This window comes from Pararge aegeria, chromosome 3 (assembly GCF_905163445.1).
Source record: "Pararge aegeria chromosome 3, ilParAegt1.1, whole genome shotgun sequence".
In the NCBI taxonomy this organism is placed as follows: domain Eukaryota; kingdom Metazoa; phylum Arthropoda; class Insecta; order Lepidoptera; family Nymphalidae; genus Pararge; species Pararge aegeria.
This window is the reverse complement of record NC_053182.1, coordinates 16432536-16459373: the sequence shown is the minus strand read 5'-3', so window position 1 is coordinate 16459373 and position 26838 is coordinate 16432536. Positions and strand designations below refer to the sequence as shown.

The following is a 26838-nucleotide window of genomic DNA, read 5'->3' as shown; positions in this document are numbered from 1 at the left end:
CACTGTGCCAGAGAGGTCGACAAAATGTCGAAAATGTTTTTATCAGAGAAGCTAAAGGTTAATCTATAAGTGAATGTAATCTTAATGAGTTCTTTTATCTCATTCTGGAACCCTTTTCATTTAGCCCGCCAGTGTTCCGCAAGTAGGTAGTAGTAGGTAAGGGCCGCCAAACGCCTCTGAGCCCTATCGCCGATAATGCGTCAAACTAATCACAAAGCATTATCAAATTGCATAAAAAACACGAGGCGTAGCAGGTAAGGCCTCCCACCCACATCGACTCCGCCTCGACACTCACCGGGCACAGTCAGACCGTACCGCGCGCTGACCGATTGCGCTCATGTCGGGTCCGCCCATAATGAAGTGGCTGTGCTTGTTTGTGCTGTTTCTGTGTTTGAGGTGCGAGGCGAATAAGCCGAGGCGAGGACGAGGCAGCATGTGGTGGTGAGTACCTTTACCTGTTAGCTTACATATTAGTTCACCTTTAAGTACTGAGTGCTTCTAAATGGCAGAACTTAGACTATTAGTGATCTATAAAGTAATCCACAGCGAAAAAAAAAATGTTATTTTTGATTTTATTTCAGTGGTTCTCACTAAACACGATTCAGTAAAATTTCCTTCTTAGAAAAATAATGTCTAAGTTACTCGTAACGTAAATATAAGTTTATATAGGTAGTTACATGTAAAAAATTTGGGATAAAATAAAAAATAGGTACTATTTAAGTAGACATTACTGAGTATTTTGATTTTTATACAGTGAACCCTAAGACTAAAACGCTTAAACGTAAAAATATAAAATTTTATTTGTAGTGAACCCCATGATTTATAATCATCAAATTTTGCACAAAAAAAAACTTCGCATAGTTACTGATATCGGATCCGTTTATGTCACGCTCATGGGAGAATCTTTTGGTGACAGTTAACTTTTTTTTTAAATAGGTATGTCACGAGAAATAAACAAAGTGTTAGTTGCAACTGGTTGACTTAAGGATAGATTGTTAGTGTGATAATTATTAGAATAAAATCGTCGTACGAAATGTTACTTATACAGTGACGTAAATGTCAAAAACTGTTATATTGCTTTCCAATGACATTGACAGTATAGTTTTGTTTTCTTTTTAATACTCATTATTGCAGGTAAGTTAATAGTAAAGTTTTCATAACGAATTATTTGTTGCAATTATCTTAGTAATTGGTACTAATACCTATATATAGCGCTGTCAGGTTTCACAATATAAAAACCATGTAGGTACCTACGTTTTCTCATAACAAGCTAGTTCTATATAAACAGTAGATAATATACGTGTAAATAACAATTTAGATATGTAACTTGTTTTTTGATACCCTATTAGTACAATTCATACTGTCTGTATGCCTCAATATAGTAAATATTTATTTTGTGAAGGATATTTTTTGTGTTCAAATAAGATATATACTGTGCTATAAATCAGTAGGTTACTATTTAGGTACTCGTACCTAATGTAGCTTTTTGTAGAAGAAATCAAGACTTTTTGTATTCATTATATTGTTAAAATTTACACAGTTGCTTTATTTAGTAATTACGCTTAGGTAAGTCATGATTGTGCTTCACGAATTAAAAATAAATATGTACCTACCTACTTATCTATTAAAAAACTTATTCGAAACCTCGCTATTCGTAAGTACCTCGTTATACGTACATTCATTCACTATTTTCATTATAAATAAATGCAAAAACATTGGGACGTAACTTCTCATTAACATTATTAATAGGCATAGCCATAGTTCAGCTTATAACATTGTTGAGTCTTACGTCCAGTGCGAAAGAGAAAAGATGATTAGCATGTGATTAAAAAGCGCGTAAACACACGCGCGCGAGTTCGCTAATGGTGTAGTTAAAGTTAATGCGCCCTAAAACCCGCGTCTTACAGGCATTATTTGAATTATTGCCTTATAAAGATGATGGTGGTTAGGCATGTTGATTTAAAACACGTCTGCACTGGAATATGGGACTTAAAATTTAAATAATTTATCGTAGAACAGGTCATCGTATGTTAATGATATATTATATATAAGAACACAATATAACAGCTAAAAGTTAAATACAACTGAATGTATAAAACGAAAACTTAGCAAACTGATATAATAAAACACAAACACAGGTTAAAAGAAAGGCAAAGTTAATAAATACAACACTTGGAGTAACTTTTTATTGTTATTCTATAAGTTTGCTTTAACAGTAACATTTGATTTCAACTAGCCAACTCCACGTAAATCAGGTGAACTTATCAGTTGTATAAAATATTATTTCAACCATTCATGGGTCAATCATACAAGATTATTAAAATATAACCTCTTATTTACGCACGTATATTTATAATTAAATCTTATCAATTACTTTTGTATACATAAGGTAGTAAATTTTTGAACTCTGCTGAAAACTTTATAGGAAGACAGGCTAGCTAGCTTTTACAAATAGTTTCTCTATAGTTCTTATAAAAAATAAGCTGTTGTAAGATACAGTGAAAGTAAGCAGCTTGTATTCCGTGCCAGTGACTGACTGCAGTCAAATCTGTGTTTGCACACACTATCGCCCGGCTCCTGGTATCCGACAACCCTAATCCCCATTTCATAGACCTTGGCATCCAATAGAACAAAAACGATACTAATAATGAGATACATAATGCGCGAATACCGTAGTATTAAAAAAAAAAATAGGTAGCTGTATATAGCTAACAAAGAAAGTTTTGTGTTTCCAAAATTAAGCTAAAACAGTACAAAAACATACTAACAACTGTTTTTAAATTCTAATTTGTAGGCATACATAAAAATTAAACTATTTATGTTATTTTTTTATAGAAAATGCGTTTAGTTAAAATAAAATTAACATCTACGTACAAATTTAATTCTACTGAAAATATAAATAAACATCTATAATCGGTAATTTATTACCAAAATGAATTAATTTATTTATTTTATTGATATTTATTAAAGCTTTTATAACTGCAGTTTAGGGTATATTTTAAATTACCTAATTTTTTACGGCGTAATAAAAATGCTTGCAATTTCACATATTAATATGTCAGCTTTAAATTCTACAGAATTCTTGCTTTCCTTTTTAGTATAAATGTTTTTCTTCCCACAGGTATACCTATATATTTTACTATGCTTTATTTAATTACTTAAGTAATTACAGCCTATAGCAATAATATAATAATTAGCAAAGAAAAGTATTTTAAAGAACGCTTTCATGCCCCAAAATGCAGATATACTTTTACTCTTTGAATTTGAAATCAGAAGAAAGATTCAAGATTTGTTTACCGTCGGAAAGCATCGCGATTTTAATTTTATTTCATTTGTTATTTTTTAGATAAATCTATTACTTTTATTATGTATTTTATTCGCAACAACGACATTGTTGAAACTCCCATACATAATATTTCATATTTACTAAATCTCCATACTATAAATATTTAAGATAAGCATCAAGCCGTCGGAGGTCCACGATCAATCATCAATATCCAAGCATTAAGCTAAGCTTTAATAATGATTAATTACTAAAAAACAGTATATTATATTAATATAAAAAATAATTAAGTATATCATACTTTTTAATACCAAGTTAACGTTAAGAATATAAAAGTTCATTATTTTAGTATTTGGATTTGCAGTTTCATTCTTATATCATGACTATAAAGTAGGTAGAGTGTGGTGTATATATCTTCCTTTCTTCAATAATAGTGGTTGCCTATCCTCAGCTGACGAATGGTGATAATAATGAGGAGAAATAGAGATATAAAATATTAGCCGATAATCAAAGTTATGAAGTTTTAATTACTTTTGTTGAAGTCTAAATCAGCTATAAAAAATCCTATTATCTGTAAGGATGTTAAGATTTTCTTCCGTTAGTCCTAGATGACAGGCCAGTCTCGGCAATAACAAAAAATTACAGCCGCGACAGACGCATGCAGCTTATGACAATTTTTATAGTGCTTATAATCGCCGCAACAGAAGCGGCGTGACTGCAGCGTGCGCGACTGACGCGTTTAATCATTTGCCAGTAACCTACCGAAATTAATCTTTCCAGGCACCCTGACGTAGTCACCAGCATTAGATACTTTGAAATAAAGCAAAGCTGTAACGCCCGTCGGCGTTTTACGATTATATTATGAGCGTTGCCTGTTCTAAAACTTTTTACTACCACTAAATAACTTATCAGCTACTATCAGACTGAGATAATGTGGCGCGTGCGCATTGCGTTGAATAAATATATCCAGGTTGTTTGTTTAATCAACTAATTACGATATAAACATCATATCCAGTCTGTTAATATCGCACTGCTGATCACAAAGCTGTGATAGCCTAATGGGTAAGACTTCGGCTTCACTTTGGCGGCGCAGAGTTCGAGCCCCGGCGCCTCTTAATTTTCAAATTGGCATTTATATCAACCAAACCTAACCTGCACGGCTGAGAGTACCCCATAATGTTCTCAAAGACATGTGTAGCTTACTAATCCTCGATTAGATCGCGCATGGTAAACTACAGCCCAATACATTCCTTTTCTTTCTCTTAACTTATCTTTTGTGCTCTATAGTGAGCCGGTAATGAGTTGATAATGATAATGGGCACAGAGCTCCAATCAATTAACTCGATTTTTGGCATGGAATTCGTTGAAAGGACGGATATCCGTATCTAAAGGTTCTAAAGGTTCCGACGGCATTTGTAACAAACCTTAATACACGCCGCCGAACAACGTGTGCAGCGTGTTTTATAATTAAAAAAAAAAAAACTATCAGGGTATCATACCATCATCATCATCAATCCATTACCGGCCCACTACGGGGCACGGATCTCCTCTCATAATGAGAAGAGATTAGGCCTTATTTCATGCTGGCCAAGTGCGGATTAATAAATTTCACGCGCCATTAATATTGGAGAACTCTTAGGCATCTAGGTTTACTTAGTTAGGGTTAGTGGTGCGTGCCGGGGCTCGATCTCGGTCTCCAAGAAATCCATCACTGCTTTTTTATATGTCAGGTATTTATTATACCAACGCAAAGTTAAATACGTTTTGCTTCAATCTAGATCATCTTAGACACATATAAAGCAGTATGAAAATAGAAAACCTGAGGTAACGTAACTATTAGATGGTGAAATAACCTCAGAGATGAAACACCTCGATCAAACAGCAGCAAAAAAAAAATCGCCACACCTCGACTAATTGGTATTCATGACACGTTCACCATATTACATTACGTTGGAAATCGCGTGCTGGCGTCATGATACCACTGATAAGGTCTAGCCATTCTTAAAAGACCTCCTCTGTAAAGCTGAGTTATAGGGGCGACTAAACATTTATTTTAAAAAATTCAACCGAATTTCGCACTGTTTACTTTTTTATAGGTAACGCTAATAATAATATTTCTTCTACCCATATATATTTAAAGTCGTATTTTTGTCAGATTGAATTACAATATACAATTATTCGGTAACTAAAATAAAAAAAATCTTTATTAGACACCAAAACTAATCATAATATCTCTACAATTTTTCTATATGTTTATGTGGTGTTCAATAAAAGTGTATTCATTTATTCATAATACAAAAACAACTTATAAACTTAATTACTAGTACATCTATCGTTCGTTCTATTAATAAGTACATTATTTTGAATGATATTAAAAATCGTTTTACTTAAAAAAAATTACTTACGAGTATAAAAACGCTCTGAGGTCCTTTCTTATATTAAGAGCTAAGAAATATTTTTTGCGCTATACTGAAATTTTACTCTGCCATATCATTCTGAGTAACTACTGAAGTTTAACCAGTTGACGTAATGTCTTCATTGAAGTGCTAGTGAATTTATATCTTTCTTTTTAAAATCTGTCTGTGACAAAGTAGGAGTACATTGAATATTTTATATTTAAAATTATTAAATATTTTCGTAACATCTCGATGTGTTTTGACACGGATATAATTCTTCAAAGAGAACTGGTGTTAAAATTTGCAAACAAAAAAAAAATTCTATATCATAACTAAGAAAATATTAAGCGAATCACGGTACAAGTCATCAAGCCTCAAGCTATATCTTCTTTAAAACATTTTATTTGACAAGTTTGCGGCTCAAGGAACGTTGGTCCAACAAATACGATATTTTGACGCCTCGTACGACAACAAATTAAATATTAAGCCCCTTATTTGTATGCAGAATGTGCGAGACGGATCACGAAGCCACCTACGCTTAAAATGGAAGTCAACGAATTTGAAACATTTAATTAGATGTACTTCATAATTTGAGCTCTCACCACTTATCGGTTACACAGATGTTATTAAATAGAAATAGAAATTGATTTTTCTTTTATAACAGCTAAAGAACAAAAAGTACAAAAACAATTCTAGCTATAAATTTAATTTTTTTGTACAAATTTCATGTTAAGCCATTGATCAATTTTTGGGTTTAATAGACACAATCATAAGGAAGCTCAATTTTCAAATAAAGACATAACATCATATAGATATTAAATTATGATAACAACAACCAATAAAAATAATAATAGATGATTGCTTGGAGATTCCAACAAAGATGGCGTTTCCTTAAGATTACCATTTATGAAGCAACGTTCTATGGATATCACAGGCCCAATATAAAAAGTACTATTTTTTATGGTAGGTCTTTCACTATAATTTTTTAATAAACAATAATAGTAATATTTACGATAATGACCTAATATGGGACGCGCTTGCCTAGAAGATGCCTATCCACTCTTGTTTTAAAGGTACCCAGATTGTAAGACTTTAAATAGAATCAGTAGTAGTAGAGAATACGCACAACTAAATAAACTAACCAATAAAGTATATGTACCTGAGCCTAAAACTTTTCCCAAGGTAACAGTAGTAAAAAAAGTTCACATACACTCACACACAATCTTGACATGACTCTTTAAGTAAATTATCAAATAAAAGTTTAATTATTAATTATTAATGGGTAATTAGTATTTCCTATATCGTTTGCAAATGCCAATTAAAAGTTAAAAGGTACCGAAAACCTCATTAAACGTGAGAAACTTAATTACTCGGAAGGTATTCAGGTGTGAGACCAATCAACCCGAGATCCAATATAAACTAAAGGCACTTTCAGTGGCGTTGAATCCCTGTTCTGTATATAAAACGCCGATATTGACAAGTAAATGGGTACACAATTCTTTCTTGACTTTGTTTAACATATATTACACAAAGACACCCATTTGTCTGGTGGCTTCAGCCATGGATAGTTATGAAGCTCTCGACAAAGATGTTGCACCCGGCCATTTAACGAAAAATATTAGTGGCCAAAATTTAATAGAATACAAGTTACCCTGTTGCTTTTACTGCATCAGCACGTAATCAAGGCTTTTCTTATTACTTTCTTCATCATCTTTGATCTAGAATGTTTACTTCTGCATATCTTGCCCCTGTCTCATATTAAGACATAGCTTTAGATCACCCTCCGCATTGCTTCAATGCCACTTGGCGGGTTACTTTTGCATATCTTGCCCCTGTCTCATATTAAGACATAGCTTTAGATCACCCTCCGCATTGCTTCTATGCCACTTGGCGGGTTACTTTTGCATATCTTGCCCCTGTCTCATATTAAGACATAGCTTTAGATCACCCTCCGCATTGCTTCAATGCCACTTGGCGGGTTACTTTTGCATATCTTGCCCCTGTCTCATATTAAGACATAGCTTTAGATCACCCTCCGCATTGCTTCAATGCCACTTGGCGGGTTACTTTTGCATATCTTGCCCCTGTCTCATATTAAGACATAGCTTTAGATCACCCTCCGCATTGCTTCAATGCCACTTGGCGGGTTACTTTTGCATATCTTGCCCCTGTCTCATATTAAGACATAGCTTTAGATCACCCTCCTCGTTGCTTCAATGCCACTTGGCGGGTTTTTAACTATAATGATAACAAGTGATAGCTTAACATGCTCTCCGAGGCACGGGGATGAATGGATAGGATAGACACCGATTTCCTGATTCCTGGTTGATATATCATTATCAACCTGGAATCAGGAAATCTGATTACAAAAATTGTAGGTCTTTGGTAAGAATTACTTACGGTATTACAACTTCTGGAGGTTCCAAGGGATGCTTGCTCTTTGGCATGGCAGTTTGGTAATCCATTACAAAATCTTGTTTTATTTACCACAAGAACTGACAGCGGCTTGCCGTAAAGCCGTACCGCTATGTAACTTTGCGTTCCGGAGCATTTACTATTATCCGTTTAGATTTTTGAACAAATATCTATCTGGTCTTTGGTAAACGATCCTAATGTGAAGCTTCAAATATTCAAAGCGTCAAAACTATAAATTCTGTAGTCCTTTGTTTTATTGTTTAGATATTGTAACTTGAATCGGATTGTCGCAAATTGTAGGAAATTAACCGTCATTATATTAGTCAATGACTACCACAATGTAGCGTCTTCTTCAATTAGGAGATATATCCAGTTTACGTAAATGCAGACTGTTATAATTGTTATAGTATACATGCTCAGAGTAAATTTGGTCGAATAGCAACTAAGAGTAGAGAGAGACAATATTTGTTATTTTGACACATTCACACAGTCTTTATCGTTGTCCAAACATAACGCTTGCTCGTGAAAGCTATTCATTATTTTCTCCCTCGTGTCTTATATTTGGTTTTCTACAGTGACAAGTGTAGGAACTTAGCGGACGGACAAACATGGACGTCTTCTTGTTTCGGATCGTATTGACAATTTCAACAAGGCTTCAAGAGACATCACATTAAGTTCATCAAACCCATTGCGCATATTATATTGAAATTCGAAATTTGTCTGTTCTATTTTCTTCTTAGCCATGCATTCTTTGGCAGGGTGTCCGTGGTTGCTAAGATAATATACAAGGCAGTCAAAAATTATCAGCTCTGGACCATTCTGCCGTCTTCTGCAAGAAACTTCACCACTGCTTCTGCGATTAGTAATTTTATGGTATATGTCCATGTAGTGGTCAACGCTTTCGTCTATTTCCTTCAAACTAGCCTCGCAACACCATACCTTCACTTCTCAGATGTGGCCATAGAACGACTCGTTTCCATAATTGAATCGTCTTACTTTGAATTTCAGTTCCTTTAGACTTGTTTGATGGAATGCGGTCAAACCATTTTTTTTAATTTGCCTCCACATCATCTATGGAGGTATATCTCCACATCTCTGAAGCATAGAAGTTAAATAACAAACTTTTCATCTACACCCAATTATTATAACACCACTAGATTGACACTGATTAGAAAGACCGGCAATAGTATAAAATATCTTACACCTATCGTTATCAGGTTTTAATAATAATAACATTAAAATTACCTTCGTCAATGTCGCCCGCTCTCGAGGTATGTTAACTCAAAACATATCATAGTCTTAAGAGCACGAATGTCTCAACGTTTCCATGGATTCTCGAAGGAAATGTGAATTTCCGACGAACGAGCTTATATTTACGTAACACTTGACTACAAAGAAAGGTAAATAGAGAAGTAATACGATTTCCAGCGCGCACAACATCGTTTTTTGTGAGTTCCTCTTTCATTATGTGATATATTTCGACTGCTACAAGGTTTTAAATTTGCTACGAAATGTCCATCTCGTGTTGTGAGACAATGGATGTGGATTTGGAACCTTTCGACGAGCAATGTACGCAGTTTTGTGAGATTTTGGATCATTCGTTTTCCGTGGGTATGCACGCATTAGGTGAGCCGGAGCAGAGTTCCGAGGCTGAGTCAATAGGACGAGATGTCGATCGCTCTTCTTGTATTTACTCACTCAGCCCTTGAGGATTAATGCGCGACGCAAATATTTATCTAAACGTCTGCAGATTGACAGTTCGGACGTCAATTGTTTGTTGTCTTTACCTTCCCAAATGAGCATTTCATTTCGAGTTGCACCCATTGCCTTAAGTGGCGTTCGGGATTGTTTGCTTTATTTTTTACCAAGTTCTCAGGGTTCCTTCGGTGATGTTTGGCATTGTCTTTCGCGACGGTGACAAAAGTAAACTTTACGAACGTAGACACTGAAAAGCACTTCTTATCTGCTTTATTGTTTGGTGACCGTATTTTGTTACTTATTTTTGACACCTTTGCGTTTAACAGCAGTTATTGGGTTTTTTTTTTACGCAAGATAAGAAAATTTGTGTTACATACAGTAATTTGTATACAGGATTGCAGTTATAGTATATTTAAATACCAAATTAAATGAAAAATACTATTTGGAATAGGTATAATGCATACATTGAACTTAATATAATACAACATAGTTAATTTTCTTTTTCTTTTTTTACAGGGGCATTGCAAAAGCAGGCGAACCAAACAATCTTTCCCCCATATCTCCAGGAGTCCTTTACATGGATCCAGCTGTCCACGCAACTCTCAGGAGGAAGCAGAGAAGGTTAGCCAGAGAGAACCCTGGGGTTCTTGCAGCCGTATCTAAGGGAGCAAGCATGGCTGTAGCTGAATGCCAGCACCAGTTCAAATATAGAAGATGGAACTGTTCCACAAGAAATTTTTTAAGAGGGAAAAATCTCTTCGGCAAAATTGTTGACAGAGGTAAGATTTTTAACATATATTATCAAGTTACCAGAAATAATCTATTTGAATAAAAAAATATGTATATTGAAATAGAAATCTGTACTTACGAGAAAAGCAGAAGGTTCGTTAATTAAGTACGCGACAAAAATATAATATTTTAAGATGAAGATAATAAAAGAATAGAGATTGTTTATCTCAATGACATAAAAAATGAAGAAAAACATATTTTTAATGATGTAGTCAAAAGAATTCCAGTATAAGATGCTTTTAATTTGATAATAATATATTCAGAATATTGCGTGTTGCCTTTACCTACTGCAGAGCGTATGGCCTCAATAAACATAAAATTTTAGTTTTATAAATTGTTTATTATGGATTTAATTAAGAATAAATTTTGATAAAGACTGACAAGTTAATACCTGAGCCACGATTATCCTTTTGGTATCGAAAAAAAAACAAAGCTTATATAGCGAATATGCGAACACGCGTCATCCGTTTGTCTCAATTTTGTCCCAAACAAAAACGACAAAACACCAAAAAGGACTTTAGAAGATAATCACTAAATACCCATCGAGAATACCACGGAAACGGATTAAGATGCATTGAGTCGTTTAAACGTATTTTAAAAAACACGATCGAAATTTTCCTTTCAATACGAAATTTTAAAAAAGATACAAAAAGATTTGTTTTTTTTTCTACAGTCTACAAGTCCCTAATCCGAGTTAACAAAGAGTGGCTACAAATTAAGTGATATCTTTGGTTGGCAACCCTTTTAAGAGATATTATCTCGTTCAGCGGTAGGGTAGCGCGCCAGGGGCACATATAAAGGGCTCATCAAGATAAAACATCCTGGATCAATTACATGCGACCGAGTGACGTTCCAAATCCCGTTTGTCGATGGCCCTTTTATTTATTCCATTATGAATTCATTCCGAATGCCTTACGATAAATGATTTATATTTCATCCGGACAGTGTTTCATATCGATTGGATATTTTGATTTTGGAATTGAAACTTTTCGATGCCGTTTTAATTTCGCTCCGATGCCTTCTAATGGAAAAGGTAAACAATGTTCTATTTTTAAAAATACCTGCACACAATAGCATTAGTATCGATTCCATTTAGTTGTCATGAATGTAGTTGATACTATCGACAGATTTAGGTAGATAGGAATCAACAAATAAGTAACTATGACTAAAAGCCCCGTTGTAGAGAAAGTATGGTGCAGTGTGTAGTTGGCCAGTGTGATGTAGTGGGTAGGTAGGCTATAATAAAGAGGCAAGATTAAATTTATAAAAGGTGCACTTACGAAAATTAAAATGTTATAACAAGGCTTCATTCGCCCGCTCTTGACATTGGAGTTGCGTTGAGGACTCTATTCGGAGGGTGGCAAGGTCGATAGTGAATTGCACTTGAGTTTCACGAGCGAACAAATTAATTTTGTACCTCAAATCAGGGCTGCCCTATCTCCGGTGTCCGATTTCGATGCTTTGTGCGCGATATGCCTTATTATGAGCCTGCGAACTGCGAACATCTGGTCCGTACTTCACATTATTCGCTATTAGCAAAAAAGAGGTCGCATTGTAAATCAAAAGTATCCCGATTTTTTTTTTAATAACCAAAACAAATGCGATTTGATGCATACGCAACTTTGGATCGAAATAGAAACAGCTACAGGGGTCAAGAAGCATCGGGGGGGTTATCTTTGAAATTAAAAGCTTTCGTGTGGATATCTTGGCCTAATTCGATCTCATTTGAAATACGACGATATCTGGAGAGGAAGGTACCTACGTGCCGTGCGCCACGGTTATTGACCCCCCCGCCTCTTGCGTTAATGAAAAACGCAAACGCTCTCCGTAAATGATGTCTCTATTAACTTGCACTTCTCTGTCGAAGTCACAGTCGGGGTATAGCTCTCTTAAAAGGTTAAACTTACAAGTTATGGGAGTGGGCCATGGCTTTCTTACTGTTTTTTTTCAAGCACTTATATCTTATATACTTTTTCAAGCATATATATATATTTTTAATAGAACAAAATTTAAGTAATTTGAAAAATTATCGTGTTATGTTCGTGTAAGCAAAATGAGGATTCGTTCTTGTTAAAACGACAATTCATTAAATTTGATGCGAAACGTGAATATCTTAGTACTTTTTTTTTGAATTCCACTACAAGTTTGCCCTTGACTGCAATACCACCTGGTGGTAAGTGATGCTGCAGTCCATGATGGAAGCGGACTAACCTGTTAGGGTATGGTATGGTAGTCATACCCACCCCTAATCGGTTACTAGGCGATATCGCACCAGAACACCAAATCGCTTAGCGGCACGTCTTTGTCGGTAGGATGGTTACTAGCCACAACAAAAGCCTCCCACCACAGAAACGAATGTTACTACAAGAAGTTATATTAGTTCAGAGATTTGATAGGGTAATTAAAACGAAAACGTAATTAGAATGTATCAAATGCAACTAGGAAGAAGTTTTTTTGATTATCATTTTTTATTATTCTTACTCGTGTTTTAAATCAATTTCTAACTATTCTCTCTCTCTATCTTTACAGGTTTTTTCTTAAAATAATGATAAGAATATTGAGAAACACACCTATCTTAAACCTCCCTACCCTATTAGTTAAGATATATAAAGTCTCTCACGAATATTTGGAACCTGTCCGAATTTAGCGAAATCATTAGTTATATCATAAATTAGCTCGATTTTCAAACAATCGGGTGGACGGATGAGGTCGAGCGAAGGTTGTTGATCCAAATTAAGGATATTTGGTAAGTTACAAATGGTCGAGACATAAGATGCGGGATCATTATAATATTTTCATTAATCGTCGAAACTGGTAACAAATAGCTATCAGATTTAAATGTTTACACAACATTAAGTTTTGTCGAATAAAATAATCAGGTTTCGATCGTCACCGAGCGGCAAGCTTAGACAAGTTAACCACTTGAATGGACCTGTTCATTCACTAAATCAAAGAGTATCGTTTTAGAGCCAAGCGATTAGCTCCGTCTTATTTATGTAAGTAGAATAATGTAAATTGCTGAGACAGAACCAATTAAGGCGATAAAGTTCATTAATGCGAGACCAGCAATTACTCAGGTGCTCTTTTTTCTCGAACCCCGCACGGAAACATGAACGGGGCAATAAAATAATTATACACTGACAATCGTGAACAGAAACGCCTAGAGCAAATATAAATATTGATCTCCGTTTCAACACAAACTATCGCAAAGAGCGTGTAACATTTTTCTAAATTAAAAGCCAGATACAGCACGGACCACCGCGCCGTCGCGTCGTAATAATTTCACTTGATAACAAAAAGAGCAAAACTGCACACTCGTACATAATTTATGTTATATGCGTGCGCATTTAGAGCATATTACTTTATTAAGGGCAAGCAGGGCGGGCGAACCGCGCGGGCCTATATTACAGGCCGGCCGCAAATATCTGCCGATAAATTTTTTTAATACATTGCAATTACGTTCATTTGAGGAACGCATAAAAACGGACAAGCGATCGCTGCGGGAGCCCCGTGCGACGCAACTCATTAAAAAAAAAATCGTAAATATGATTTCGAATCGCTCGAACTCGAGCACCGAAATCTTTGAATAGGACTCGCTCGCCATAATTACAGTTTTGCCGGACAAAGCCCCCCCGGCTGGGGCAGCAATAATTACTAATATACACGTCGACACGCCATTGATGAGTTGACGCGACATCTTCACTTCATTGTGGTATAAACCTCAAGGATCGTATTAACACAAATGATGACAACGGTACAATAGTGCTGTCTTTATAGAGCGGGTCATTGTTGGCCCGAGAATAGAAAAATATATGGGCTGATACCCCGCGGTGCGGAATCGGCGTCCTGCGGCGCGGTTTGCGACCGGCCGGAATCGTGCACGCTCTACGGAAGCCCCGTTTACACCTATCGCAGCTTCTAATGGCAGGTAACGCGCCCAATAAAACGACCTTTCTCAAAATATTTCCTGTTTTGAAGGTTTCGTCTCTTAGCCCCCGAGATTCCATCGTCGTGGGTGGATAAAACGTATAAAACGATGCACACCGAAAATAAAACGGATATAAAATGTCTTCGACGAAATATTTAATGCTCAATTAGATAAGCGTTTTGTGTTTTGTGGAGTTTGAATTGTTTTTAAGTAAGGCGATATGTGATTGAAAAAGGACGAAATGAATTTTATATCTCCCTAATAACCGTCAGTATGGCATTATTTTTACAAAACGTTTCGCGATTGAGTCGTATTATTTATGGAGATACGGAGTTCTTTATGAAATGGAATTATTTTCGGTGTTTTTTCCCTGAGTTTGAAAACAAACGTCTTTGTTCATTGTATGAATGGGTGTTCGGAGTGGAAGATGGTAGCGAGTGGTAGCCCCGGGCGCTTTGTGCCACTCACAATGAGTGATATATGAGCGACGTAATTTTAAATTGTCACAGCGAAGACTCGCGCTGGGGACTCAATGTGAAATTATCACCCGTACGCGGCATAACGAAAATGAATTATAGCTTTTATGGCTCTTTTCTCGTTGCGCCTTTACAGCGAAAATTATCTTCGCTACTCAACTATTCCTGTTGTCCGTTTCTTAACAACTATAGACAACCTATTCAATTAGCTTTACAACCTTAAATTCCTAAATAATATTTAAGTTATTTTTAAACCATACGCCAATCTCTCTTCAGATTAGCACACATCATATTGCCTTTAAATTTTGAGGTAGATATGTATGATTCCATAAAAAGAGAGACATTGTGTTTAATCATAAAGCACCGCTCGTAATTAAATAAATTACTGTTCCTTATAATATTATATACAGTAATGATTCTATTTTTATTATATGAAAATGTTACAATGTTTCTTGCAATAGATAATAAATAGAACAATGGGTTAGTTGGTTAGAAGTGGGTAAGGCTGCTTTTTAACCAGGAAAAGTGCATAGTTAGTTCCTAAGGGACCAAAAATCCGTTTAATCTGTAACGCAATTTTGTTCTTTTCATGCTAAAACTGCTGATAAACAAATTAGTAATTAAAGTATTCATGACCTTTAAAATACCTACACAGTAAGTGCAGTAACTCAGGCATTTATAAAATCACGTTATACGTAAAAGACGACATAGGGAAGTATGTATATAAGTAGCTACATAACATGCAAATTGTAGACGCTGCCAGAGCAGTGGATAAATCTAGTGAATCATAAAAATCTCAGTCTTAATGTTAAACATTTTGAGGTATCTGTGTCTGGCTTCGGCCGTGGCTAGTTACTACCCTACCGATTAAACATGCCGCAATGTGATTTAGCGTTCCGGTATGATGTCGCGTAGAAGCCGATTAGAGGTAAGGGTTTAATAATATTATAACTGCCATGCGCCTAGCAGATTAGCCCGTTACCATATAAGACTGCATCTTCACTACCTATAGGTGAGATTGCGTCAAAAAAAAAACTGACATTATATTCTCGTAAAATAACATAAAACACCAATAAAATGACTTCATTAGTGTCGATGCCCGTCCTCAATAGGTCGACGTCTGAACCGGCAAAACGTGTGATTTATGGTTGTTTTGAGTAATTACATCTCATCAAATTTGAATAATGCGCGATGCCATAAATTATAAGTTACAAGAGGCGCGACCCGCGAAATCGTCGTAAGTCAATCTTTCAAATTAATCTCCTGGAAACACCGATGTGATGGCTTAATGTGGAAGGTAACATATTTAATTAGGTAGTGCATTAAATTCGAATTATTTAATGGTGCCCTCCATGAGGCCAGGTGTTCATCAAATGTCAACAGTGATTAAGTTTTATTTTACGGGGCGGCGGAGCGGTCGCCACGTTGGATTTACGAGTTTTTGACTTTTATAAATTCAACGGCTCGCCTTAACTGCCAATCCGGCGGGATGGAATTATCGCTCGGTGCTCGCGCTGTAAACCGACTTCGGGACCATTTATTATCTACACAGATAATCCACCGACAGCACTTTATTATCAGTTATAATAATAATTTACTTTTATAGATTCACATTACTCATGTTTGTTCTTATTTGACTGCGGTTTGATGCTGTGGAATTGCCCCAATAAAATTATAGCTCGCCTCAATGATTACGAACGCTTTATGCTGTACTATCCGCGGGATATGATCAACTACGACGCGGACTTGACAGCAAGAGTTAAAACGGTTATAAAGCTGTAATAGACGACGACCTCCCTGGCACAATGGTGAGCACTTTGGTCCTTTATGTTGAAAGTCCGGGTTTAAGCCCCGGTGAGAGCAATTTGTTAAATTTATTATTTCGGAATTTGCTCCGGTCTGGTCTGGTGGGAAGCTTTTTTTTACTACATTATAAGTTAAGTCCAAGAGTGTAAGGGAGTATGTCAGTTAACCTTAACGCCTAACCGGTTAAAACGTGACATCGTACTCGAAAATAAAAAAATCTAAGCTAAATCATTTGGCGGCACGTCTTCGTCGTTAGGCTGGTAACAAGCTACGGCCGAACACTCCCGCCACACCGGAGAAAATTCGGAAATAATAAATTCCCAAACTACTCCTGTCGGCACTCGAACCCGGGACCTCCAACTTTAAACCGTGGCGCTCACCGCTGCTCCAGGGAGCTCAAAATAGCTCGCTCAGTCTTTAGCAACTAACTGTTGCTGTACGATTAAGAGTTCGTGTGCGATACCGTGTAGAATCCGACTAGGGGTATGCGAATAAAAAAAAATTGTCATACCCCTAACTACTTAGCCGGCTACCACTTTAGACTGCATCATCATTTCCCACCAAGGACTTGAAGGGATAGATATTTTTTGTTTTAGATATACCTAACCTTAAAATTATATTATATGATATCGAATTCGCTTCTACAGTCCACACCCTGTGTGGATAAGTGCTATAATGCTCTTGTATACCAATGTTACCGATTTTATAGCTATTATAAAGCTTTTATATGAGTTTTAGCTAGTTGGGATACTAATCGTTATTTGTATTAGGGGCTTACGCGCGCTCGGTGTCAGATTATCGTTGTACGGGTAGTTAATTAGGCCCATAGAAGGAATTTACATTTTATTTAATGCCGTGACTAATGCGGCCTCTCGAATAAAACATCTTTTATATCTGTCATAATTTTTCTACGTCGCGATTCGTTCGCAAAACGCGACAATCCTCTTTGTTCAGTGGGCATCGATGGTTGCGCATGACCATGTTATAAATTATTTAATTATTTTTATTGCACTAACTTCTCATGGGTTTTTAGCTTATTTTTGGTATTTCCACTGCAAGTTTGTTAAAGGCTGCAATCTCACCTGGTGGTAAGTGATGAAACAGTCTCACAGTTCGACAGAGAAAAAAGTTATAAGCGACGTCAAACGGGTTAAGTTTCGTTTGTAATTCACTCTCACAGAAGATTAATAAACATATCGGGGCAATTAAAATTGATATTAAGGTTGTTTATATCCGTAATTGGTAAGGTTATGTAATAGCCGGAGATGGAGTAAAAGTAGCGAAATAAAAATCTCAGTGGGCGTACATATGTTTGTAGTGTAAGAGCCGGTGGTCGAGTTTAGTCAGTGCTTTATTTATTTATTTATACTCTTTATTTGCACACAAAAAAAATTACAGAAGAAAATAAACACGGACAGAAGCAGCATACAAAGACGGCCTTATCGCTTCGCTTAGGAAAAAAAAAAGTGCTTTATCCTTTTTTTCTGTTTAAGTAACATTTGCAATAATTTTTGCACGACGAGTTGCTTGCTCTGGTTATATGCGATGGTTTTCCACTTACCACAAGGTGAGCCATCTGCTTTATCCGTGAATAATAAAAGAAAACTATATATATTGAGCTCAACAGTCACAAGGACGAGCCAAGCAAGTCTAAATAGATATGTAACATTCAAATCACTTTCTTTAGTTAGCGCTGCAGTCATTACGTAACGCTTATATAATTTTATGTTATTGCTACTAACACCTCATAAGAATCTACCACCTATATAAAATGAAAAGTTCATCTAAAATAGCCGTTAGGATCTGTTCTGTTTTCATGATTAATATAACTCTTAATTATATTTTATAAAATCCCTTGGTTAAGTAGCTAAAATAAATGTTAATAACTAGCTTTTAACCATATAATTTATTACTCTGACGTAGGTGTGCTCTTTAAAAGAGATGTCCTTATTTCGATAACTGCTATAAGTTTAAGGCTAAACCATAGCAGCCTAGTTAAGTAAATGGAAGAAAGAATACTAAGCTTCTAGATCTAAAAGTCTTATATCGTAAAGCGAAGTCCGTATATTACGAAATCTCATTCAACTCTGTTACTTATTATCAATACACTCTAAAAAAATATATATGGATCGCCAGCTCTTAGACATCCAGCAGGCCAAGTGTGTTGCCAAATATCTTTATGTATGGAGATGCGCAGTGGGTCCCAGCACGTGGTAGAGCCACCTGGCTGTATAATATTATGGCACCCCGTCGCCGTGTCCTCTGACTCACTGCCACCAAATATCCGTGAACGTCTCACCTCAGACAACTATAAAACGATTAGGAGCTGAATATATCAGTCTCTGTATTAGATTGATTCTGAAGATACGATTTAGACACGGTGTAACTTAAGAGTAGCTAGGATAGCTTAAAAGGATAGAGAGTTATTCCGAATTTAAATTTAATTAAATATTAGATTTTTTTTATTTTTAATATTTTGATTGCGTTATTTTTAGTTCAGATCTTTTACTATGTCTTTAATGACATATTACATAAAAATGTTGTTTTTATTGCTTTAACAGTTGCTTTATTGATTGTCCCTTTACATTTCTGCAATTGTGAATACGTAAATTAATTTTTGTACCCTGGCAATCGTTGGCTAGTTTTTTCTTTCTCTTATTCTTATTTCTGCTATCTTAATTTACTTTGTGAGAAAAAGTCCACCGAAATAACAGTGTCTGTTATTTGTACCAACATAATAGAACTTGACCAGCATGTCTCTGAAAGTCCAGGTCTTGAAGTGGAGTAAACGTATTTATTTTCTATCCTGGTATATAAAGTTTTAAACGTAAAACTTGTTGTTGGTGTTAATAATATAAACATACAACATATAAGTACGTTAAATTCAAATGGTTGGTAGTAAGTTTGTATTTTTTAAATCAACATATAATAAGCAACGTCTTAGGTGGGCTCTCGTACAGCCAGACGCACTAATGGAAAATACGCTTATAAAATACGAATTTAAAAACATAATAAGCGATATATTAGTTGTTTTATAATATGTGAAACGGTCCGGACTCCACGCCATCGGTATTAAGGACTCAATAAGCAAATTAAATCATTTTTTTATTGAGTTGTCATCGTGGTACCGATATAAATTACCGAGCGTACCAACGTAGGCCCCGTATCGTTTTTTGTTTCGCTTTGGGACGTTACAGAAAAGTTTTTTACCCAGCAATTACTTGAGACGTTCGACCGGGAATTTTAATGTCAATTTCGCCATCATTCAATGCTTTGGAATAATTAAATCTGTTACGAATACAATATTTTATTTTTATAATGACCACAAATTTTATTCTTATTTACTTAACGGTACTATTGCTAAAACTATTTAACATATGGTTTTCCCGCTCTTTAAATACTGTTGCTATCAATACCTACTTAAGAAAAAAATATGACTCGGTTTAATGGTTAGTATGTTCAAATACAGATCACTTTCATGAGGTCCAAGGTTTGATGGCCGTGTCAGCAATATAATTTTATATATCGGGATTGTTTGGGTGGTGATAAAAAATTGTCGTTGTCAATTCCCATGCCTCCTATGGCGTCGATTCACTTTATTAGCTTAAGCCCACCGAGCCGTTTTTTAAACATCGTGTTAGGTTTATGATTTCTCTATGTCCATAAACCCTGTCTCCTATGAGCGAGTACGTCTGTGCCCAGCAGTGGGACATATGAAGGTTAAGAATGCTTACATTGATAAATAAAAACGCCAATCTACATTTTTATACCTGTACAAAAATAATACTGGCTTATAGTATATTATTATAATAATTATGATAACTGTTAGTAGACAGATGGAACACTTTCGGTTTTAGTTAGAGGCATTTGAACGTGACCTTGACGTAAAGCCTCCGATGACTCAACTTTGAATACTCAAACGTATCTATTCTATTATAAAGCTGTATGGCTAGTTTGTCCCAAAAAAGACTTTTGACTTTCACTATTTTAAGTTTTTAAACTAGATTAAAATTTACTTCTTCTAGTTTCGTCTGTTGAGATTCGTACTACTTTAGTTTGTTTTGTATTATGTACCTACTTTTAAATTATAACTCATCTTTGAAGTCACTTGTCATAATATTCTATTTACACAAATTGAAAACATTGTTTATGTATAGCGGTTTCCGTTTCTATTTAAAAATAATTTAAATGATACAGAAGATGTTAACTAACTTAGACCACTAAAAAAGATATTAATATGTTGATAAAACCCTGACATTATTTTTGACATCCCTTAAAGTATATGAGATTTGCACTTTATGCTTTCATCTAAGTGGTCGAAAATCGGTTGGTACCCCATATGCATGCGATTAAATACACCACTATAGATCTAGGGATTGACTAAGGCCGATTATTATAAGCATAAAAGTCGTGCAATTATCTTATTTGCATCGTTAGTAAAACTTTATATAAAAAGCAAATACAGCACAATCTGAACGAATTTTGTGAGTCATTGGATGTTTGTTACTCAGTCGATCATCTGCGGCTGAACAGATTTTGATGGAGCTTTCTAAATAAAATAGACTAAATCTTGGATAGTCTTTTTTGATTCAGAAATATGTTTCAGTCCTGCGTAAAAAGAGAAAAACAAATACGCGGAAATAATCTCAGACGTCACTACTCAAATACGATGAAACGTATCAATGTCACGTCTTTCGATAATCTCCGATCACTTCTGATAAGGCAATCTTTATCGATACGCACTAATCGATAAAGAATACTCGGCTATATCGATATAAGAGATTCGTTGCGCGCGCCAGTACCACTTGTAATGATCAAATTTATAATCTCCCGGGTAGGTAAGAGGCAGTTCTTTTATTTTCAATCGACGAGATATACCCTCTCTCTTTTAATTGTATTTTATGAGTATTTGATTCTAATGCCGGGCCATTAATTATTTATAGTATTCGATACGGGATGAGAGTATCGATTTATGTATTCGTTTGGGAGATGAATGGAGGCATCGATCCTTTTGTTCGTGCTTCGAGTTCGTAAGATAATTACCGGGCATTACTGCACTACAGCTTATTCAATACTGACGCGTCACGATTAATGTCGAGTCATTAATTGATATTAATTTCGCACTGTAAATACCTATCTCAAATCTCGTTTTAAGTTTAGGGTTCCGTATCACTTTATAACGCATTAATACGCTTAATTATCACGCTTTTGTGGGTAAGGCGGTAACTAAGCACGACCCAAGCCTTTACTATAGTAGACTGAAAAAGATTCGGAAACTATAAATCCCAAATAGCCCCTGCCGTATATCGAACCTGCAACTTCACCACTCGCTGCGTCAGTGAGGGTACGGCTGCTAAATAACTATACTAAACTTATATATTAAACTTTTTGATAACCAAATTTAGTTTGTGTATACAAAACATTTGAACCCTTCTTATTCTTTAGCCACATTTATGTTCTAAGCCCCTTTGCGAAAAAATCCTTGCATTGGACGAGTTTTATTATTAAAAGCTAATCTCAATTATCTTCATTATAATAATCAACAAATGCTATGTAATCGCGACTTTAAATCAGTTTTATTTGAATACCGAACGCATTAGATACCCTAATTTTTTTTGTATTATACTCGCCCTAAGCCATAATAAAATTTGATTAAAATATGGGTGCCCCTTGTGCTGGCACGAATTAATTATGTGGATACCAAACATGCCTGCGCAAAATACCATAAACCTTGTATTCTTATTACAAAAACAACAATATTAAGCCAGGAGCAAGGTTTACCTGCCTTTTACAAGTTTATAGCAGTCTATAATACGTAAAGCTACCTTTGGAGTGGAATTCGAGGAGGATGGCTTTATTCGCTTTCGTGTATCAGGAATGAGCTAATAAAAATACAACTAGATATCGAAGTTATCAAAACTATTAACTATCATTCTAAAATTTCTATGTACCATCATCTGGACAACTGCTGGACGCCTTTTGTTGGGATTTTCACGTGTCACTGCAAACAATATCATTGCTGTAACATGTTTTGTTTTGGTTTATTAATGAAAAGTCATTAGGCAACGATTACAAGGGCGTGGGTTTGATATACCTGCCATATACCAAACAGGTTGGACGGTTACCATCTTAGACTGCATCATCACTTACCAGTTGGTAAGATAGGAGTCTGAGTGTAACTGGTGACGGAATATAAAAACTATTTATAAAATTACCAGGTCATCATAAGTTACAGCCTATAACACTCCACTGCTACACTAAAGGCCTTGCCTAAGGTGAGGGTTTGCCCATAATCACCACGCTGGGTAGACGACTAGGTGATCGCAATAGATGTTAGTAATTACTCGTAGCTCAGTCCTCGCTGTGGGCTGTCCTCTATTATATTCGTTTAGTCGACTCGTACGATACACGTGGAATTAGTAGTGGTGGTGATAACTGTATTCTGTTCCGCCGTCCGCACACATCATACATTAACACAAAGGCAGGATTTATTTATTTCAATGTTTTTTTTATTTGTCGCAGGTTGCCGTGAAACAGCGTTTATATACGCGATTACGAGTGCCGGTGTGACGCATGCGGTGTCACGCGCATGCGCCGAGGGCTCCATCGAGTCCTGCACCTGCGACTACTCGCACGTAGACCGCTCCCCGCACCGCTCCCGCGCCGCCGCCGCCGCCAACGTGCGTGTCTGGAAGTGGGGGGGCTGCAGCGACAACATCGGCTTCGGCTTCAAGTTCAGCAGGGAATTCGTCGACACCGGAGAGAGAGGCAAAACCCTCAGAGAGAAAATGAACTTGCACAACAACGAAGCCGGCAGGATGGTGAGTTCCCATCGCTTACGATACGTCAACACGCCGTCCAATCGGCACTTACGGTAGCGCAAACATCCATTAAATAAAACAATCCAAGTGGCCGACGACGGACTTGTCATCGCTCCGTGTTTACATTACCATTACGGGTGACGATCGATTGTCAGCCACTTGACGTGTCGCTTAAGTCTAAAATTAATTATGCGTCAAGCGGCTCAGCCCATTGCACGTCGACTGCGCAACAGGCACCCATTCGTTGCGCTCGCGCATCTCCCTCCCACTGCACACCCACATTTGCATACTCACTGTAAGCACCTTCCTTAAAATCATCAAAAAGGGACGTCAGCGGTCTCGAGCCACCCAAACACAGCATTAACAGAGCCGCTTAATTCCTGTCACGACAGACGCACTGGGTGTCCACCTGATGAATATTCACAACATTCCATCGATTGCTTAACACATATTTAAACACTAGTCCGTAAACCGCGCTCTCCCATCTACATGAGAATAAAAAATCTCTCAACCATTTTCTACGAAGCGTATGCACTCGTAGAATAGGAAAATATTTACTGTCTCCGTCCTCGCGTCATTTATCTACCTTCTTAGAATGATGAATGTATCTGGAGCATGATTTATGATCGCTCCACGCGCGGTGACGACCGGCCCACCTCCTCACGATTTGTAACAATTTGCTCGATCGTAAGATGCGATCGATGAAGTGCGCTTTAAACATCATCGATCACCTGCATCGGCGCTTATCGAAGGAATTTAAAGATATTTGGACATCATTGTAGACCTCCTCACACGATTGAATAAATTAAGAGCTTGAATGTTCCTCGAAGCCTGTTATTAATCAATTTGTTTTGTCCACAGCACGTGCAAACGGAGATGCGCCAGGAGTGCAAATGCCACGGTATGTCTGGGTCCTGCACGGTTAAGACCTGCTGGATGAGGCTGCCGACTTTTCGGTCTGTAGGCGATGCCTTGAAAGATGGCTTCGACGGGGCGTCGCGGGTAATGATGCCCAATACAGACGTGGAAGCACCGGCTCAGCGGAACGATGCCGCTCCTCACAGAGTCCCGCGACGAGACCGATACAGATTTCAACTTCGGCCGCATAACCCTGACCACAAAACACCCGGGGTCAAGGACCTAGTGTACTTAGAATCATCGCCGGGTTTCTGCGAAAAGAATCCCAGGCTGGGCATTCCCGGTACGCACGGGCGTGCCTGCAACGATACGAGTATCGGCGTCGACGGCTGCGACCTAATGTGCTGCGGCCGCGGTTATCGGACCGAGACAATGTTCGTTGTGGAACGATGCAATTGCACGTTCCACTGGTGCTGCGAAGTTAAATGCAAACTGTGTCGCACGGAAAAAGTAGTTCACACGTGTTTATAGACAAGCGGCAGTTAACGATGCGTCTGAAGAAACTCTAAGTGTTGGACTTGTGACTCGGACTCGAAAGTGAACCTGTTTAAAAGTATTCGGAGACAGATAAGAGGCCGTGTATATAACTCTTTACTTTTCTTCGTATAGGAGTCATTGAATTCGTAATTCATTTTGACTTATGTAAATAGTCCTATGCCGCTGTTTGTTTCTCGTTAACGCTTATAATCCGTGAAATTAAAATAAGCGGTTCGTTTAATTTATTTGACTGTTAAGTGCGAACTTGTGATCTAGTGAAGTTTATTGTTTTGTGAACGCTGCTGTCGGGACACTAATGAGACCAGTTTTAGGACCACTTATTCTATAACCCCGCTTCGCTATCGGAATTGGACTTATTGGTTTCCTTACGCGGTCGGGTGTATGAATTATTAAAATAACGCGCTTATTATGTGACTACTCACCCAGCGATATAACCTTAGACTACTTTAAATGGTATTGTCTAATATCATTATAAAGTTGAAATTGTTATTATATTTTAATCCAACCGTACGCTTCGTACGGATATTAATTCCAGTTTTACGAACTTTCTATTTTATAGGCATTGGGTGTACTGGTCGTATTAACTGTTGAGAGTCGAGAGCGAAATTATCTTGTAATTATAATTTTATATTAATTATTTCTGCGGTTAATGGAATATGTGGCTTAACGCATTAACATAAAGTACCCTCTTGGGTGTTCGCTAATAAAGGTTGCATTCGTCCCTTATCATTGAATAAGTAGCGCCATCGTAAAAGTGTCCCACATTATGAGATAAAGGCTCTCGAGAATTTTAATTAAATATTAAACGAATTAAATAATCAGTATTATATGTATAATATGGTATGCGTGCTACTCCGATATTCGAGATAAAACTGCACGTAAGCCGGATTGACACTTGTTATACGTTTTAAACACTCGCGTTTGCTTTTAAATTGTCCATTATTTATTTAAGCATGTACAAAGCATTTTTTTTTTTTTGCTTTTATATATTTTTTAATTAGTAAGAAGATAACGCAAACTGTTGATTCGGGTTAAATTATTTTAATTCATGCCAAAATTCACGCTGAATATTTTGATATAATTGCTGTAAATGATTTCTTACCTACTACTTTTAAGATAAAGCAAACTATAATTGACTGTTTAAAAGCGGAAAATATGTTTTGTATAGTATATTATAACAATACCGATATGTTACATTTTGTATTAGACTGATGATTTTTCGACAGTTTGCTACATAAGATGGGAAGCTTTATTAATCGTAATTATTTGTTTCAACGTGGATGATATCATATGTGATATAAATATAGTTTAGATGATATTGATAGAATAAGTCCTCCACTGAGCTTTATTGTGTAATATAAAAGAAGGCGAGACCGGAATAGCGCGATCATGTATGTTTGGAAGGTATTTATTGAATATTTTACTTAAAATTATGTTGTTTTTAAAATTACATCAATGAAATGATAGTTTTAGTCATCCGATTTACGAGTTTATAACACTCGTCTCTTATGATTTTTCTAACTTCCCTACCACTAGATGCTGATACGAGTATATCGTCAAATTCAGATAACACCTGTAGCAAATTAAATAAATTGAGTATTATTTATTAAAAATTTTACAAATTATGTACCTAATAAATAATAGCATTATTCCTCCCATTTTAATAATTGTAATAAAAATTTTGAATCGCTTTATTTTAAATTTATTATTTGATATTTGACGATACTTTTATATCATATTGACTGAAAATTGAGATAAAAAGTACCAAAGATGTGGTACGCCTAGAATCTTAAATCGGATTCATTTTTTT

At 36.3% G+C, this 26838-nt stretch overlaps 1 protein-coding gene across 1 annotated transcript; it reads left to right on the top strand.

The window, feature by feature from the left end:
- The first annotated feature begins 321 nt into the window (after positions 1–321).
- Positions 322–26677, top strand: LOC120635613 (protein Wnt-1). Its single transcript, XM_039906634.1, has 4 exons — positions 322–441; positions 10309–10571; positions 23314–23612; positions 24474–26677. Exons 1-4 carry the CDS (start codon positions 338–340, stop codon positions 24999–25001), a joined length of 1194 nt encoding a protein of 397 aa, XP_039762568.1. The 5' UTR covers positions 322–337; the 3' UTR covers positions 25002–26677.
- Positions 26678–26838: the final 161 nt, after the last annotated feature.

What these genes read in the sequence shown, in the direction of transcription:
- LOC120635613 (XM_039906634.1), top strand. Translation starts at nt 338, where the DNA reads ATGTCGGGTCCGCCCATAATGAAGTGGCTGTGCTTGTTTGTGCTGTTT. An exon ending in GGACGAGGCAGCATGTGGTG is followed by an intron (nt 442 to 10,308) that starts GTGAGTACCTTT and finishes CTTTTTTTACAG; the next exon opens with GGGCATTGCAAAAGCAGGCG. An exon ending in CGGCAAAATTGTTGACAGAG is followed by an intron (nt 10,572 to 23,313) that starts GTAAGATTTTTA and finishes TATTTGTCGCAG; the next exon opens with GTTGCCGTGAAACAGCGTTT.